Here is a 13,709-nt window from a genome sequence, read left to right on the forward strand (position 1 = left end):
CCTATCCCTACTGTGTGCTTACAACCTTGGGGAAAGTCACTTAAATTCACTAGACTGCCCTTGCCTCACCTGTGCAATTCGGGTGATGAGTGCCCACATCTTAGGGGGCGGTTATGATGAAATTAGTTACTGATCATGGAGTGCTCAGCCTGATGCCTGACCCAGGGGAAATGCTGAGTAGCGTTAGCTATTGTTATTCACTCCCTGGAGTTCTGGAGGTCGGGGGCAGATGGTAGATGAATTCCTCTCTGATAGCCGTGCTACCCACGACTCTATCCACAGATACCGAGAGAGAAGATGTTTCAAATAGGGGGCCTCATTGTCTTCTGTGGGCTGCTGGGCCAGACCACAGCCCTGCTGGACACCTTGCCCTTGCCCCTGGACCAGACCCTGCTTTTGGATGGGACTCCAGCCCAGGACCTAAGCCCCAAAGATCTTGCTGGAAGCTTAACGGATGGTAAGTGAAGGTCTGTGACAACCTCTTTCAGGTATGTGTGTGTGTGTCTCTATGTGTCCGCCCAACCGTTCAATGTGGGGAGGAGGCAGGGATGATTGGGGAGAGGGGCTGAGGATCTGAAATTATCAGATTTGACCCCCAAGGATCCACCCTTATACCCATTTTTAGCCCTCAGCAGTGGCCTGCTCTCTGAGGGTCTGTTGGGCATTCTTGAAAACCTTCCACTCTTGAACATCCTGAAGACTGGAGGAGGCACTTCCGGTGGCCTGCTTGAGGGCCTGCTTGGCAAAGTGATTTCAGTGGTCCCTCTCCTGAACAATATCATTGAGTGAGTAGTCATAGGCCTTGGTACCCACCCCCACCACAGAACCTCTGATGGAGATCTGGGAGCCCCACACAGTGGCCCTAGAGGAGGGAGAGGGGTGGTCTGAACGTGAGGCCAGGACTCAGTGTGAGACCCTTCCCACAGCCTGGCAAGGAACACCAGTCCTCTTGAACCGGTGATTGCCCCCAGTCCTGAAGCGTATCTTGAAGCCCCAGCATCATCTATAATCCTCATGACAACCCTTTAAGGTGTAATTAATAATCTCCAATTTACAGATGGCAAAACTAAAGCACAGAAAGGTGCCTGTGCTCACACAACTAGAGTGATGCAGAGCCAGGGACCGAACTCTACTTTACTTAAGTCCAAAGCCAAGGCTTTTCCACCGCACCATGGTAATTCTGTTCTCCTCACCTGTGGAGAGCACAGGTGGCCTCTGATGTAAGCGAGAAAGTATAAGCTACTCTCCTCAATGACATGCTCAATGTAATGGCCAGTGAAGGGTCTGATGTGGGATTTCCCATGAGACACCTGAGAGCTCTCTAAGCAAGTAGCAATTATAGGAAGCTTGATGCCAGGGAGCTGGCAAAGCCTAGGTCCTTGACAGGGCTGGATCAAAGCCATTTCCAAGGCTCCTACCCACCCAGGTGCTTGCCCCTGACTTGAAGACAGACAGATGGCCTTGAGTTTGATTTCCAAATGCACCGTGTACCTGCTGGGTGACAGGGCACGGGGCACTCAGTCTCTCTGGGCTTGGTTTCTCCATCTGTAAAATGGAGCTCATGGTGCTCACAGAGAAAAACTGCTGGGAGGACTGGAAGCAATGTAATCACCTGGCACAGTGGTTGTGAGGTCGGCTCATGGAAGAGGTTTGCTTCCATCCTCTCTCCATTCTCTCCTACTTCCTGCTCCTTGATCTCCATGGTAACCATTGTTGACTGACCTGCCACTGAAGGTTATGGCAGGATAAGTGGTTCCTACCCATAAATGTTTGTGAGGGACTTACTCCACTTGCCCATACCTCATCCACTCATCCACTTATCCACCCCTCCATTTGTCCATCCCCTCTTCCATCTAACCAGTTACTCTCCCATGCATCTGCCTACCCACAAAGTCAACCAATATGGAGTAGGCCCCTTCTCTGTAAGGCTCTGAGCTGGCATGCAGCATGCAAATATAAGCCAGACACAGCCTCCACCCTGGCATACCTCAGGGACTTGAGATGAGGAGAGGGCCAGGGTATATCAGGATCTGACTCAGTGCAGAGGTTGGGAAACACTGATGTGTGTTGCCACAAGATGCCCCTCCTGTCTCCCCCTTCCCACCTCATGGGTAGCTCCTCCTCTGGGATGAGTCGAGTTGGGTTAAAGGTGGTCTCTAGTCTGGGGCTGAAAGAACTAATATTCCTCCCTCCAATGTTGCTCTGTGGGCAGTATCAAGATCACTAATCCCCAGCTGCTGGAACTGGGCCTCGTGCAGAGCTCCGAAGGTCACCGTCTCTATGTCACCATCCCTCTGGGCATAAACCTCAACGTGAATACGTGAGTGGGCCCCAAGGGGGGATGGGCAGTTGGCTCACCAAAGGAAACTCTGAGGACCATGCATAGCCATAAGGGGGGTGTTGGAGTCTGACAGACATGAGCCTTCAACTCAGATGCAGATGCAGCAAACTTTCCTCTGCAGGCTCCTGGTCGGACGTCTGTTAAAGCTGGCTGTGAAGCTAAACATCACTGCAGAAATTTTAGCTGTGAAAAATGAACAGGGGAAGATTCACCTGGTTCTTGGTGACTGCATTCACTCCCCTTGGAGCCTGCAAATCTCCCTGCTTAATGGGTGAGGCCAGAGGGGTGGCTTCTCCTGCCCAGAAACGGTATTAATGGGATGATGGATGGATGACTGGGAAGATGGAACAATGGGAGGATAGGAGGGTGGGAAGATGAATAAGAGGGAGGGAAGATGGATGGATGGATGGATGGATGGATGGATGGATGGATGGACGGATGGGTAAATGGATGGGTAAATAGCCACTATCTCTTCTTAGGCTGGGCTGACCAATTTTATGCTCCTAGGCCATAAAAAATCTGAGTCCAAGCCCACTGACCACAGGGGCATGTGGAAAGGTGGAACGGTTCTTGTGTGAACTTGGGACCGTGCTTCCCCAGCTAGAGTCTCAGCTTACTCAGATTACTGTATTACGGAGATACATTGCATTCTTGAGTGAATTCACTAAGATAATAGGTGTGAAAGTGCTTTGTCCTAGTATGGGGTAAAATAGCTCTGCAGCCTACCTGGATTCCTTATTTCAGTTACCTGTCACAAGGGACAGTGAGTCACGCATAATATGTTGGAGTCATCCCATCATGTTTAATATTTATTCAATGCATATATTGTGCTTCACATGTATCATCTCGAGTCCTCATGACAACCACACACTAAGCATTGTTCATCCATTTATAGATTCTACAAAGTCTCACTGAATACCTACTGTATACTGGAACGAAATGTTTATTCTACACATACCCACAGTGTGCACTGCTGTGTAGGGCGCCACTCCCTTTGGACAGGCCCCCTGGTGTTTGCCTGCATGAGGGTGGGGGTGGACAAGGCCCCATTTCAGTCATTTAGTACTGAGACTGATGTGGGCACAGTGGCCCCTCTGAAGGCTTCTCCATACCAACCCCAGGCCTCTGCACTGCCCCCTGGATATTCTCTTTCAGATTTGCTCCCCTCCCTGTTCAAAGCCTTGTCAACAGTCTCGGCAGCATCTTGAACGAAGTCCTTCCTGAGCTGGTACAGGGCGAGGTAAGTGGGTAAACGTGGCAGCTCCTGATCCTTGGGTCTTAGAGCTTCTCAGGCTGAAAGAAGCCCCTGGAGTAAGCTTTTCTGAACCCCTCAGTTTGATACGTATATTCCATCTACCAGTCTATCTGTCCACTGATTCATCTATCCATGTTTCTTCTTTCCATCCTTCAAAATGCATTGATTGGGTCCTGCTCTGGGCCAGGCCCTGTGCATGTCCACCCTACAGCTGAAATGGATTGGACCCAGCCCCAAGAAGCTCCCAGTGCACCCCCACTATGGCTGTAGACAGGCGCTCTTCCAGCCTATGTGTGGGTGCCTCCTACACCCAGAAACTCACCCCTCCCGGAGCAGCTCACCCTATTTAGAAACAGGTGTCACATCCCACAGTGAACACTGGCTCGGTGTGTGATTGGGCACTTCACATACCTGCCTTCCATTTCTCTGTCTGCCCGTCACTGTGTAAGCATCCATCTGTGATACTGCTTAGAACCAAACACTCTCAGACACAGAAGAATGATAGAAAATCTCCCCCAGAGAATCCTTCCAGGAGTTGCTGCTGCTCCCAGGGCCACCCTCCAGGTGCCGCTTTGCCCAGTACCTCTCTCTGCCCCTGGCTCAGGTGTGCCCTCTGGTCAATGGCGTTCTCAGCCAGTTGGATGTCACCTTGGTGCATTCCATTGCTGGTAAGTCCCCCCTCTCAGGGCCTCTCTCCCTCTTCAGAAGCAGTGATTTCCCCCAAGGAGCTCTGTCCCTGCAGCTCTCCCCATTTCGGGTTTCTTTTTTGCCTTGAATTATCCAGATAATGTTAAGGGCTGAGCCCTGCCTCCCCCCCACCCCCATCAGCCCTGACACTGAGAACAGCTGAGCTGATTGGTGGAAGGAGGTCCTGCCCCTGCCAAGCTTCACCTGAGCTTAGTTGGATCACCAGAGTTCCCGTTCCCCAGGCCCCGGCCTCAGGGGGAGTGTGGGACATCCCTCAACTCCTGCACACTGATATCATCATTCTGGTCCGCATCTTCCAGACTTACTGATCCATGGGCTGGAATTTGTCATCAAGGTCTAAGCATTCCAGGAAAGGGACCCAGCCTCTGTTGAACTGGTGAGTGCTATTCCCCAATCCCCAGGATTCGGGTGCTTCGGCTCTTCTCCTGGGAGGGGGCCACAGAGGGCTTGGGACAGAGAGGGATAAACAGTCACAGAGACAGCGGCAGAGACACACGGAGAAGTCTACAGAAATGCTGACAGACGTGGAGAGACACAGGCAGCACCACCACCCAGCTACAAAGAGAACACACATGACTGGACACACACACACACACACACACACGGACACGGATACGGACACGTGGATACAAAGACACACACTCAACTCAAACATATGCACAAAGAGCCCCCTGGCCCCAGGCCTGGGCTTCCCTTGGGGCTGAGACAAGACCCCTAGCCTGAGGTCTCAGCCCCCTCCCCACCCTCTGGAGGGCAGGTTTGATGATGGGCCAATTACCAACAAGAGTCAGTGACCTCAAGGCTCCATTCTGATTGGGGGCTTCTCCCAACAGAACCATTTCCTGCTGCTCAATCCACTCTCTGCCCAGAAGGCGGACCCATGTCCTGGACAGTGACACGGCCACTATTTGGGGACCAGAGTGCCTTCCCTCCAAGGAAACTGCTCTCCCCCTTCTCCCACCAGGCATGTGTTACAGTCCATGTTCCTCACCAAATAAAGTTGCTCTTTCTCTGCACAGGGCCCTTGTCATTCTTCACCCTCATTCAAGGGCTAATAGATCGGAAAGAGCCCTGGCCTGGATGGTTGGAGCCAGAGAATCGAGTTCTGACCTTACACTGTAGAACCTGATGGTCTTAAGCTGGACAGGGAGATGTTCAGATGAGTGGGCACTTCCGAGTGACTGCTCTGGGGTCCCTAGGAGGGGTGGACAAGGGCTTGGGGGTAGATGTAACCCTCTAGGCAGATGATGACATGCAAGTCCACCACATAAGAAGTGAAATGGCAGATCTGAGAGATGTTCAGGAGTGGACCTGGGCATAGGTGCGGGAGCAGGTGAGGTGCGAGAGGATGAGCTGATTCCAGCAGGAAGATGATGTCTTCGGCTGTGGCCATGCCACGTGGAAGTACCCGGGAGGCCCAGGGGGAGACATCCAGGAATCGGATGGACACACAGGTCACCTGCCACTCCTCTTTTGCTCACTGGCATCCACTCAAACTGACTTCTGTTTTCTCAGCAAGAGGATGAGAAAGATGACAAAGAGGAAGTGTAGAAGGAAGGACAAACGGGTCCAAGGTGATCATTGCTCGCAGACATAGAGAAGGGTCAATGGAGAAGCATATGATAAGGTTACTGATGCCATGGGTGAGAGTCCTATTTTTGGAGGAAGATGCCTGATTTTTAGGAAGAGGAAGGGATGAAAGGAAGTTGAGACTGAATGCAAATAAGATTTATGAAAAATTGGAGACAAGAATAAAGAACAGGGCTATCCAAGCTGGGGGAGGTTGTCCCCTTGAATAAAAACTAAATATGCTATCATTGTTTGAGGCCCTTAGAGGACTAGCTCAACTGTTTCACTCCACAAATGACGGTACTGAGGCCTTGGGATATATATGTGAATGACTTGCACAAGTTATAGTATGACAAAAAGACAAATCAAGGACTGAAACATCCCAGACGTCACAGAAAGTCTTGTGCTCTGGGAGACCCCACTGACCTTGTGAGAATGAGCAGATTCAGGTTGGTGTTTCTCAACCCCTATCAAACATCTCTCATCCTGTCCAGACCTACCACCATCCCCACCTACTGGGGTCACCAGCCAACCTGGCATTGTGGGAAGACAGTCCCACAATTCAGAACTGTGAGGTTTATTGCAGGAAACCAGCTCCTGAGTTCCGGTGAGGGGACAGAAGGAAGCACCTTCCACGTTCATAGAAGTGGAATATCTTTGGGCTCGGGAAGAATAGTTACATTTCATAAGCAGCTGAATGATCATCGTGAATGTCTGTCTAACTAGTCGGTGACCTGACGCACAGAAGGGCCTTCCAGACTGGAAACCAACAATTAGGACGTGACTGGGTTTGAAGAGAGTCCAGGCATTAGGTCAATACTGAGTGTCCCCCTTGGCCTAGGTCCCAAGAATCAAGCTGAATAGGGACAGGCACACATGCCTCGTATCATCAGCCCCGGTCCTGCTGCCCTCTGACCGTGGCACCAAACTGCATTCCTGTCTGGACACACATCTACTGCCCGTCTCTGAGTACCATTTTCCCACTGCTCCCCTGGACTTCTTCCTATGGCCCACAGATGGGTCTTCCCCTCTGCTAACAACCTCAATTCCTAACTAACTAATCTAAATACAAAATAGTCAGACAGGCAGCCAGGTCAGTCAGAACACATTCATGGCTTTTAAACAGTGACAACATTTTCACATTTTAAAAACTCTCTAGAAGGATGTCAGTGACAATGGCAGATAAAAGACCTCTGAAAATTCTCTCCTACAGAAAAACAATGAGAAAACTGCCTCCCCAGAACTGTTAGAACCAGCTTTTTCAGAACTCTTGGAAATTCACCAAAGATTTGCAGCAATCTGCGGTGTGTTTATTCAATAAAATTGAATAAAAATTCAATAAAAATTGAATCTTGGTAAGAACAGAGAGCTTTGTGGTGTTTTAGTTTACCCTAGTCCCATCCCCCACTCTCCACAGAAGACTTGAAAACCCAAAGCCCACACAGTCATGGTGAAAATCAGTAGCCTGGAAGCATCTGGAGACAGGCAGAAGAGTATTAGAACAACTTCAAAGCCTCATTTCCAGAATACTGTCATTATTTGATCTGCCTTATTAGTTTCCTGGAAGATCCTACTCTCGAGGCTGTCTTGACTTGACTCAAGAGTTCACCTAGTATAAACAGCCTCTTCTCCAAGGATATCTGTCAAAACGATAGACAGAGCTTAAGACTGGGAGCTAGTCTATACTCAGGCTTCGGCAATTTGTCATAATTACACTTTATGTGTTCTTACCCAGCAGCCTCTGCTTCCAGTAAGCTGATCTTGGCTGTAATTCTATGTGTTTACCTATCTCTCCAGACCTGCGGAAGATAGTTTGCCCTACAACCTCGATCCTCCGACAGGCCTAAGACAGTTGCTGATTGTCCATGTTGCACTCTTTTCTTGTTGTGAGGATGGAAGTGACAACCTCCAAGCTCTTTACATGTTGGTGCTGAGATGGAAAGTCTGGGTTTTTTATAGTTTTCACCAGTTATGTTTGTTTCCCTGGAGGACGGGCCCCCAGGGCTCCTCATACCACCATCTGGAAAGTGAGACTTCGTTGAAAGTCGTCAACCATTATTACTTCAAATTTATTTCCCATACCATTCTTCTCTCCTGAGACTCTCATGGCATGAATGCAGATCTATTATAGTCCCACTGGTCCCTGAGGCTCTGTTCATTTCTTTCAGCTGTTCTTCCTCCTCTTACTCAGATCAGATCCATCTCCAATGTGTTGTTGCACCAGATGCTTTTAACATTATGTTATGAGACTCTGGATCCTGCTTAAATCCACTGCCTTTGAGTCCAGGATGAAAGATATGGGAGGGATAAAAACCCAGGAAACTCACCTGTGGATCACTCATTCTTTCAGTGATGACTTTCCTTCTCGGTCCACCTGCCACCATTTAGTTTTCAGACTCCTCAAAGAGCCACCTCATTCGCTGTGTCCAGGGTTCTAGTTTCATTCCGGAGAAAAGACAAAGTAGAGTAAGCTTCCTCCATCCATCGCAACTCTCCAATCTGCCAAACCAGGTGGCTTATGGCAGATGATGGTGGACTACCAGTAACTTAACCAAGTACCCTCCTGGTCATAGCAGCTTTACTAGAACAGTTGAATGCAGCCTCTGATGCTTGGTATGTAGTTATTTATCTGGAAAATGTGTTCTTCTCAATCCTCATCAGATAACCACTTAGGAGGCCATTTGCACTCACTTGGGATGGACGATGGCACACATTCAGTCTGGCCCCTGCTCTCTGTCACAAAATATAGTCTGAAGGGGTCACCTCATGTTCATGTTCTAGCTACTATTTCTGTGTCACAAACCACCCCAAGATTAAGTGGCTTACATAGCAATACTCATTTCATGATGTTCCATGGTTTCTGTGGGTCAGAAATTCAGGAAGGCTCAGGGTGAAGTTCTGGCTCATATCCTCTGCCACTGCAGCTCGACTTGTAATCGCTTCTTTAATCTTCCACACGGCCCTGTGAGGGAGGTACTGTCATGACTGGCCTCCCTTTGCAGAGGCACAGAGAAGTTGAATACAATCCCTGAAGCCACCAGCTGGGGGCAGGTGGGGCTGGGGCAGGAGCAAGGCAGCCAGACCCACAGAGGGGAGATCAGAGGAGCGGTCGCTCATTCCCCATCTACCTCCTCCTCCCACAGCCCACTCCGCTCCCCAACACGATCCCACGGCCCCCACAGGCATTGCAAGGAGAGGCAGGAAGAGCACCAGTGGGCTCGTATTGAGTCCCAACTCTGTGCCAGGCTCTGCTCTAAGCGTTCACTGTAGATTAATTTCATTAATCCAATAGCCCTGGAGGGTTGTGTTGTTATTGCTGAACTTCACAGATGCAAAGCCTGAGACACAGAGATAGAGTCACTTGCCCAAGGACACGCAGCTGGTAAGCCCGGAGCCAGGATTCAAGCCCAGGCTGTCTAGCTCTGTAGGCTCTGTCTCGTGTCTAGATAAATTCGCCCTTGGGGAGAAGTAGGTCCCCTCTTAAAGGGAGCATCAAAGAATTTGTAGGGAGACAATTTAAAAGGGAACATTAAATAAATAGAGGTAATGGTGGCTCATATGTGGCAGAAGTTGTGGAGGTGAAATGTGAGTGACTGGAATCGAGGGAGCTTGGGGACCCGTCCTGCAGCGCCTGACTAACCTAGCTGCTGGATCCCCTGAAGGCCCCAGGATCCTAGCCTTGCACCAGCCCTTGCACACATGTCCTGTGGCCACTAGGAGACGCTGCTGCAAAGCAACCCAGCCGTCATCTTGAAGATTAACATTTACTTAGCACCTTGCTAAACCCTTTCAATGCAACATTTTATTTAATCCTCACAGAGATGGAACCTCTAAGGCCCAAGATCATAGAGCTTGTGAGCAGTGGATCCAAGATTCTAATCCCAGCAGTCGGACTCTAGAGCCCAATGCCTTTGCCAGGGGTTGCAAATTCACGAGCCTCCAGCCAAATCTGGTACGCTGTTTTTCACTTTTACTTTAAATTACTTTAAATGTTGATTTCTCTCCAACTGAGTGTGACTGTAAATGCATTCACCATTTCCCCGAACCCTGTCACACCAAACCGTCCTATGCTATTAAATGTGTGGTCCCTAAAGTAGGGTTGCCAGATTTACCAATATGGGGCATCTGGGTGGCTCAGTTGGTTGGACTGCCTTCGACTTGGGTCGTGATCCCAGGGCCCTGGGATGGAGCCCTGAGTCGGGCTCCCTGCTCAACAGGGGGCCTGCTTCGCCCTCTCCCTCTCCCTGTGCCACTCCCACTGCTTGTGCTCTCCTGCTCTCCCCCTGCCAAATAAATAATTAAAATCTTAAAAAAAAAAAAAAAACACTAGACACCTAGTTAAGTTTGAATTTCAGATAAACAATGAATAATTTTTATAAGCATATCCCAGATATTGCAAGAAATGTACTTAAACTAAAAAATTATTCATCTAAAATTCAAATTCAAATAAACTTGTATTTTTTTTCTGGCCAAAATAATTAAATGGCTTCTTGTATTTTTTCTGGCAACCTCACCCTACAGGCACATGTCCTACAAATACCCTGAAGGCATTTCTAATTCCTGTCCTGTACTTCATTCCCCCACAGCGGGGAATTTATTGAGCATCTACTTCGTGCTAGCTTTGCGCAGGGTCTGGAGCAGTAACAGTCTCTGCCGCGGCTCCAGGCTGCGGTTCCAGCCGCGCTACTGCTGGAACCATGTGATCGGCAGACTTCATGGTCCCAGAAGTGTCTGCGAGAGATAAAGATACCGCGCGGAGTTTCCGACAAACCCCAATACAGGAGTCACAGAGAAGATTGCTAGAATTCAGGGTCAAGGCCATGCCATCTTCAGTGCAATCTGTATACTATTAGAAGAACAGCTCCTGGCATGTTCCTGAGCCCTGGTAGAGAAGGGGCATCACGTGACTGGGAGAACAGAACTGACCATGCCCTCAGCACGTTATCTACCAAGTCATAGAGTCAGGCAGGACCAACAGCCATCCATCATCAGATAGAAGGATAGAAGCAGTATGTCTAGTTTGGGCTTACAAAGATGCAGTGGGCACAAGTAAGCTGCATGAGCCACACCCCTCATGTCACCTGTGTCACCTCCTCGTGTTGCACCAACACTTCTCCCTCAGTTCACACCTCTGGCCATAGGGGCACTCCCCGTGACCCGCTGATGGGGGAGAGAAAAACCGGAGCTCACGAGAGCTCCGCGCAGGGGTGCCCTTGGAAGAGCAATGAGAGGAAATCCAATGAAGGAAATCCCTTCCAAAGCCCTTGGACGAGTTGCAGGCTACACACTTGGTCATCCACTTTGAGAAAAGAGAAAAATGACTGAATATTTATAGTCTCATGGGCTGAGGCAAGTGACTTAACAGCTTAGTCAGGGACCTGGAAGAAATAAGATTTAAGGATCAGGGACACGGAGGCGGATCTAGTTAACTGCCACTGAACGCATGACCGGCCAATAACAGGGACCAACTCTGAGCTCCGGATATGGTAGCGTCCATTCAGGTAACCAGCCAGCCACTTGGGCCAGTGGTAGGGCAATTTCGAACAGATAGGAGGGGACTATGCGGAGAGAACTGACTATGTCGGTCAAGGCTTCTGAGCAGCAGTGGCAACGTCAGGGCCTCTAGTTAGTATTGTTGAGTTTCCCCTGAGTGATGATTACCTCAGTCTGCTAGGGCAACCATAACAAAATACTACAGACTTGGGGGCCTAAACCACAAAATTCATTTTCTCAAGGTTCTGGAGGCTGGAAGTCCAAGATCAAGGCGCGGGCAAGACTGGTTTCCTCCCGAGGCCTCTCCCCTTGGCTTGGAGATGGCCACCTTCTTGTGGCTGCTTCACATGGTTGTCCCTCTGTGCACACGTGCCCCTGACACCTCTCTGTATGTCCTAATCACCTCTGCCACTAAGGACACCAGTCAGATGGGGTCAGGGCCACCCAATGGCCTCATTTTAACTTAATCACCTATCTAAAGGCATGGTCTCCAAATATAGGAGGAACACGATTTAGCCCATAACAGTGATCACCCAGAATCCTGGAGCAGCCATGCCTGGGTAGAGAGCACTTAGAATGACAATGCAAAACACAATGTCATCTGATCCTTCTACGATTATTATAAAAGGAGAAGTTCTTTCTGGAAGGATAGACAAGGAAGCGTTTACAGTGAGTAAAGCTCCAGGGTAGAGTGGGTTGAGGGAGAGGAGAGTATATATCTGTGCTTCACTCAATATCCTTCTGTGCTGGTGGAATATTACCCTGTTCGTGTATGACTTTTCCCTCAACATTTCATTACTGTAAAAATATTCAAATGCTTGAAATTTGAAATAACTGCATAAGCACCTACATATCTACCACCTAGTTTCAATAATTAACAGTTTGCTATGCTTGCCCTATCACCTGTCAGTCTATCCATCCTTCCATCCATCCAAGCATCTTATTTTTGATGCATTTCAAAGAAAATTGCAGATAGCAGTTCACTTTATCTTTCAACACTTCAGGCTTCATTTCATTAACTAGAGTTCAACATTTGCTTATGCTTTTTAACTTTAAGATAAAAGTTATATAGCATGAAATGCACAAATCTTTAAGTGTATCTATGTATCTTTTTTAATATCTGTTTCTTAATTTTTTAAAAAAAAAGAGTGCGGGTACTGGCCTCCATGATCCACTCTCAGTCAGCACTTATGGAGCCCCTCCTGTCTGTCCTGCAGTGTGGCAGTGTGCTGGGGCGACACAGCGTGACAAAGCTGCAGTTCCCATGAGCTCACCGTCCACGGTGGGGGACAGACGATCAGCACATAAATAAGGAAGAAGGATCATTGAAGGCTGTGATGGGGGCTCTGAAGGGCAGAAGGTGAGGGGATGTAATGGAGAGAGCTGGTGCTGTGGGTGGAGAGAGGAGGAAGAAAATGCAAGAAGGGGGCGCCTGGGTGGCTCAGTCATTAAGCGTCTGCCTTCGGCTCAGGTCATGATCCCAGGGTCCTGGGATCGAGTCCCACATCGGGCTCCCTGCTCAGCGGGAAGCCTGCTTCTCCCTCTCCCACTCCTCCTCTGCTTGTGTTTCCTCTCTGGCTATCTCTCTCTCTGTCAAATAAATAAATAAATAAAATCTTTAAAAAAAAAAGAAAATGCAAGAAGGCCCAGAGGAGGGGCCGTGTGAGCAGATGCCTGAGTGGTAAGAAGATGCCCAGACACCTCCGAGCTCTGACACATCCTATCCCGGCTGTTTCCAGGGGCAAGCCTGAGGGTCTCCCTAGGCCTGGGTTCTCTCGCCTGTGTCACAGGGATGGTCCCACCGCTCCCTCGTGGGGCTACGATGAGGATGAAAGGAGCGAGCTGCTGTGCGGCATCGCGGGGCCCTGCACGGGCGAGCATGCGCTGTGGCCGCCGCTGCCTCTGTACTGCTAAGGCACCCGAGCCCCTACTGTGCGCAGCCTCCACGCTGCATGCGAGAACACAGGAAGGAGTCAGAACGGTGTCCTGTCTCAGGGGGTTCCGAGTCTAGAGGGTGAGCTCGTTACAGATCGGGGTGATCCGAGGTGCAGGAGAAACAGCTGGAGAGGACCTGCATGGCCCCAGGGAGGAAATGACTTCCTCTGAGTGAGATGTCCAGGAAGGTCATCTGTGGTGAGTCTAAAAGGACCATCGGGGGTGCCTGGCTCAGCCCTTAAGCATCTGCCTTTGGCTCAAGTCATGGTCCCAGGGTCCTGGGGTCGAGCCCCGCATCGGGCTCCCTGCTCAGCGGGGAGACTGCTTCTCCCTCTCCCCCTCCCCCTGCTTGTGTTCCTGCTCTCGCTATCTCTCTCTGTCAAATAAATAAATAAAATCTTTTTTAAA

General features: G+C 49.6%; 1 protein-coding gene across 1 annotated transcript; it reads left to right on the plus strand.

Moving 5' to 3' along the window:
• The first annotated feature begins 297 nt into the window (after positions 1-297).
• Positions 298-4,680, plus strand: BPIFA1 (BPI fold containing family A member 1). Its single transcript, XM_021689195.1, has 7 exons — positions 298-457; positions 626-785; positions 2,213-2,320; positions 2,463-2,612; positions 3,497-3,581; positions 4,201-4,264; positions 4,604-4,680. The coding sequence occupies exons 1-7, from the start codon at positions 298-300 to the stop codon at positions 4,642-4,644; spliced, it is 768 nt and encodes a 255-aa protein (XP_021544870.1). The 3' UTR covers positions 4,645-4,680.
• The last annotated feature ends 9,029 nt before the right edge of the window (positions 4,681-13,709 follow it).

This window comes from Neomonachus schauinslandi, chromosome 10 (assembly GCF_002201575.2).
Source record: "Neomonachus schauinslandi chromosome 10, ASM220157v2, whole genome shotgun sequence".
NCBI classification, from domain to species: Eukaryota; Metazoa; Chordata; class Mammalia; order Carnivora; family Phocidae; genus Neomonachus; species Neomonachus schauinslandi.

Bases quoted from the DNA above. Each gene is read 5' to 3' on its own strand.
- BPIFA1 (XM_021689195.1), top strand. From the start codon at position 298: ATGTTTCAAATAGGGGGCCTCATTGTCTTCTGTGGGCTGCTGGGCCAG. The intron at 786-2,212 runs GTGAGTAGTCAT...CTCTGTGGGCAG, and splicing joins CTCCTGAACAATATCATTGA to TATCAAGATCACTAATCCCC. The intron at 4,265-4,603 runs GTAAGTCCCCCC...CGCATCTTCCAG, and splicing joins CTTGGTGCATTCCATTGCTG to ACTTACTGATCCATGGGCTG.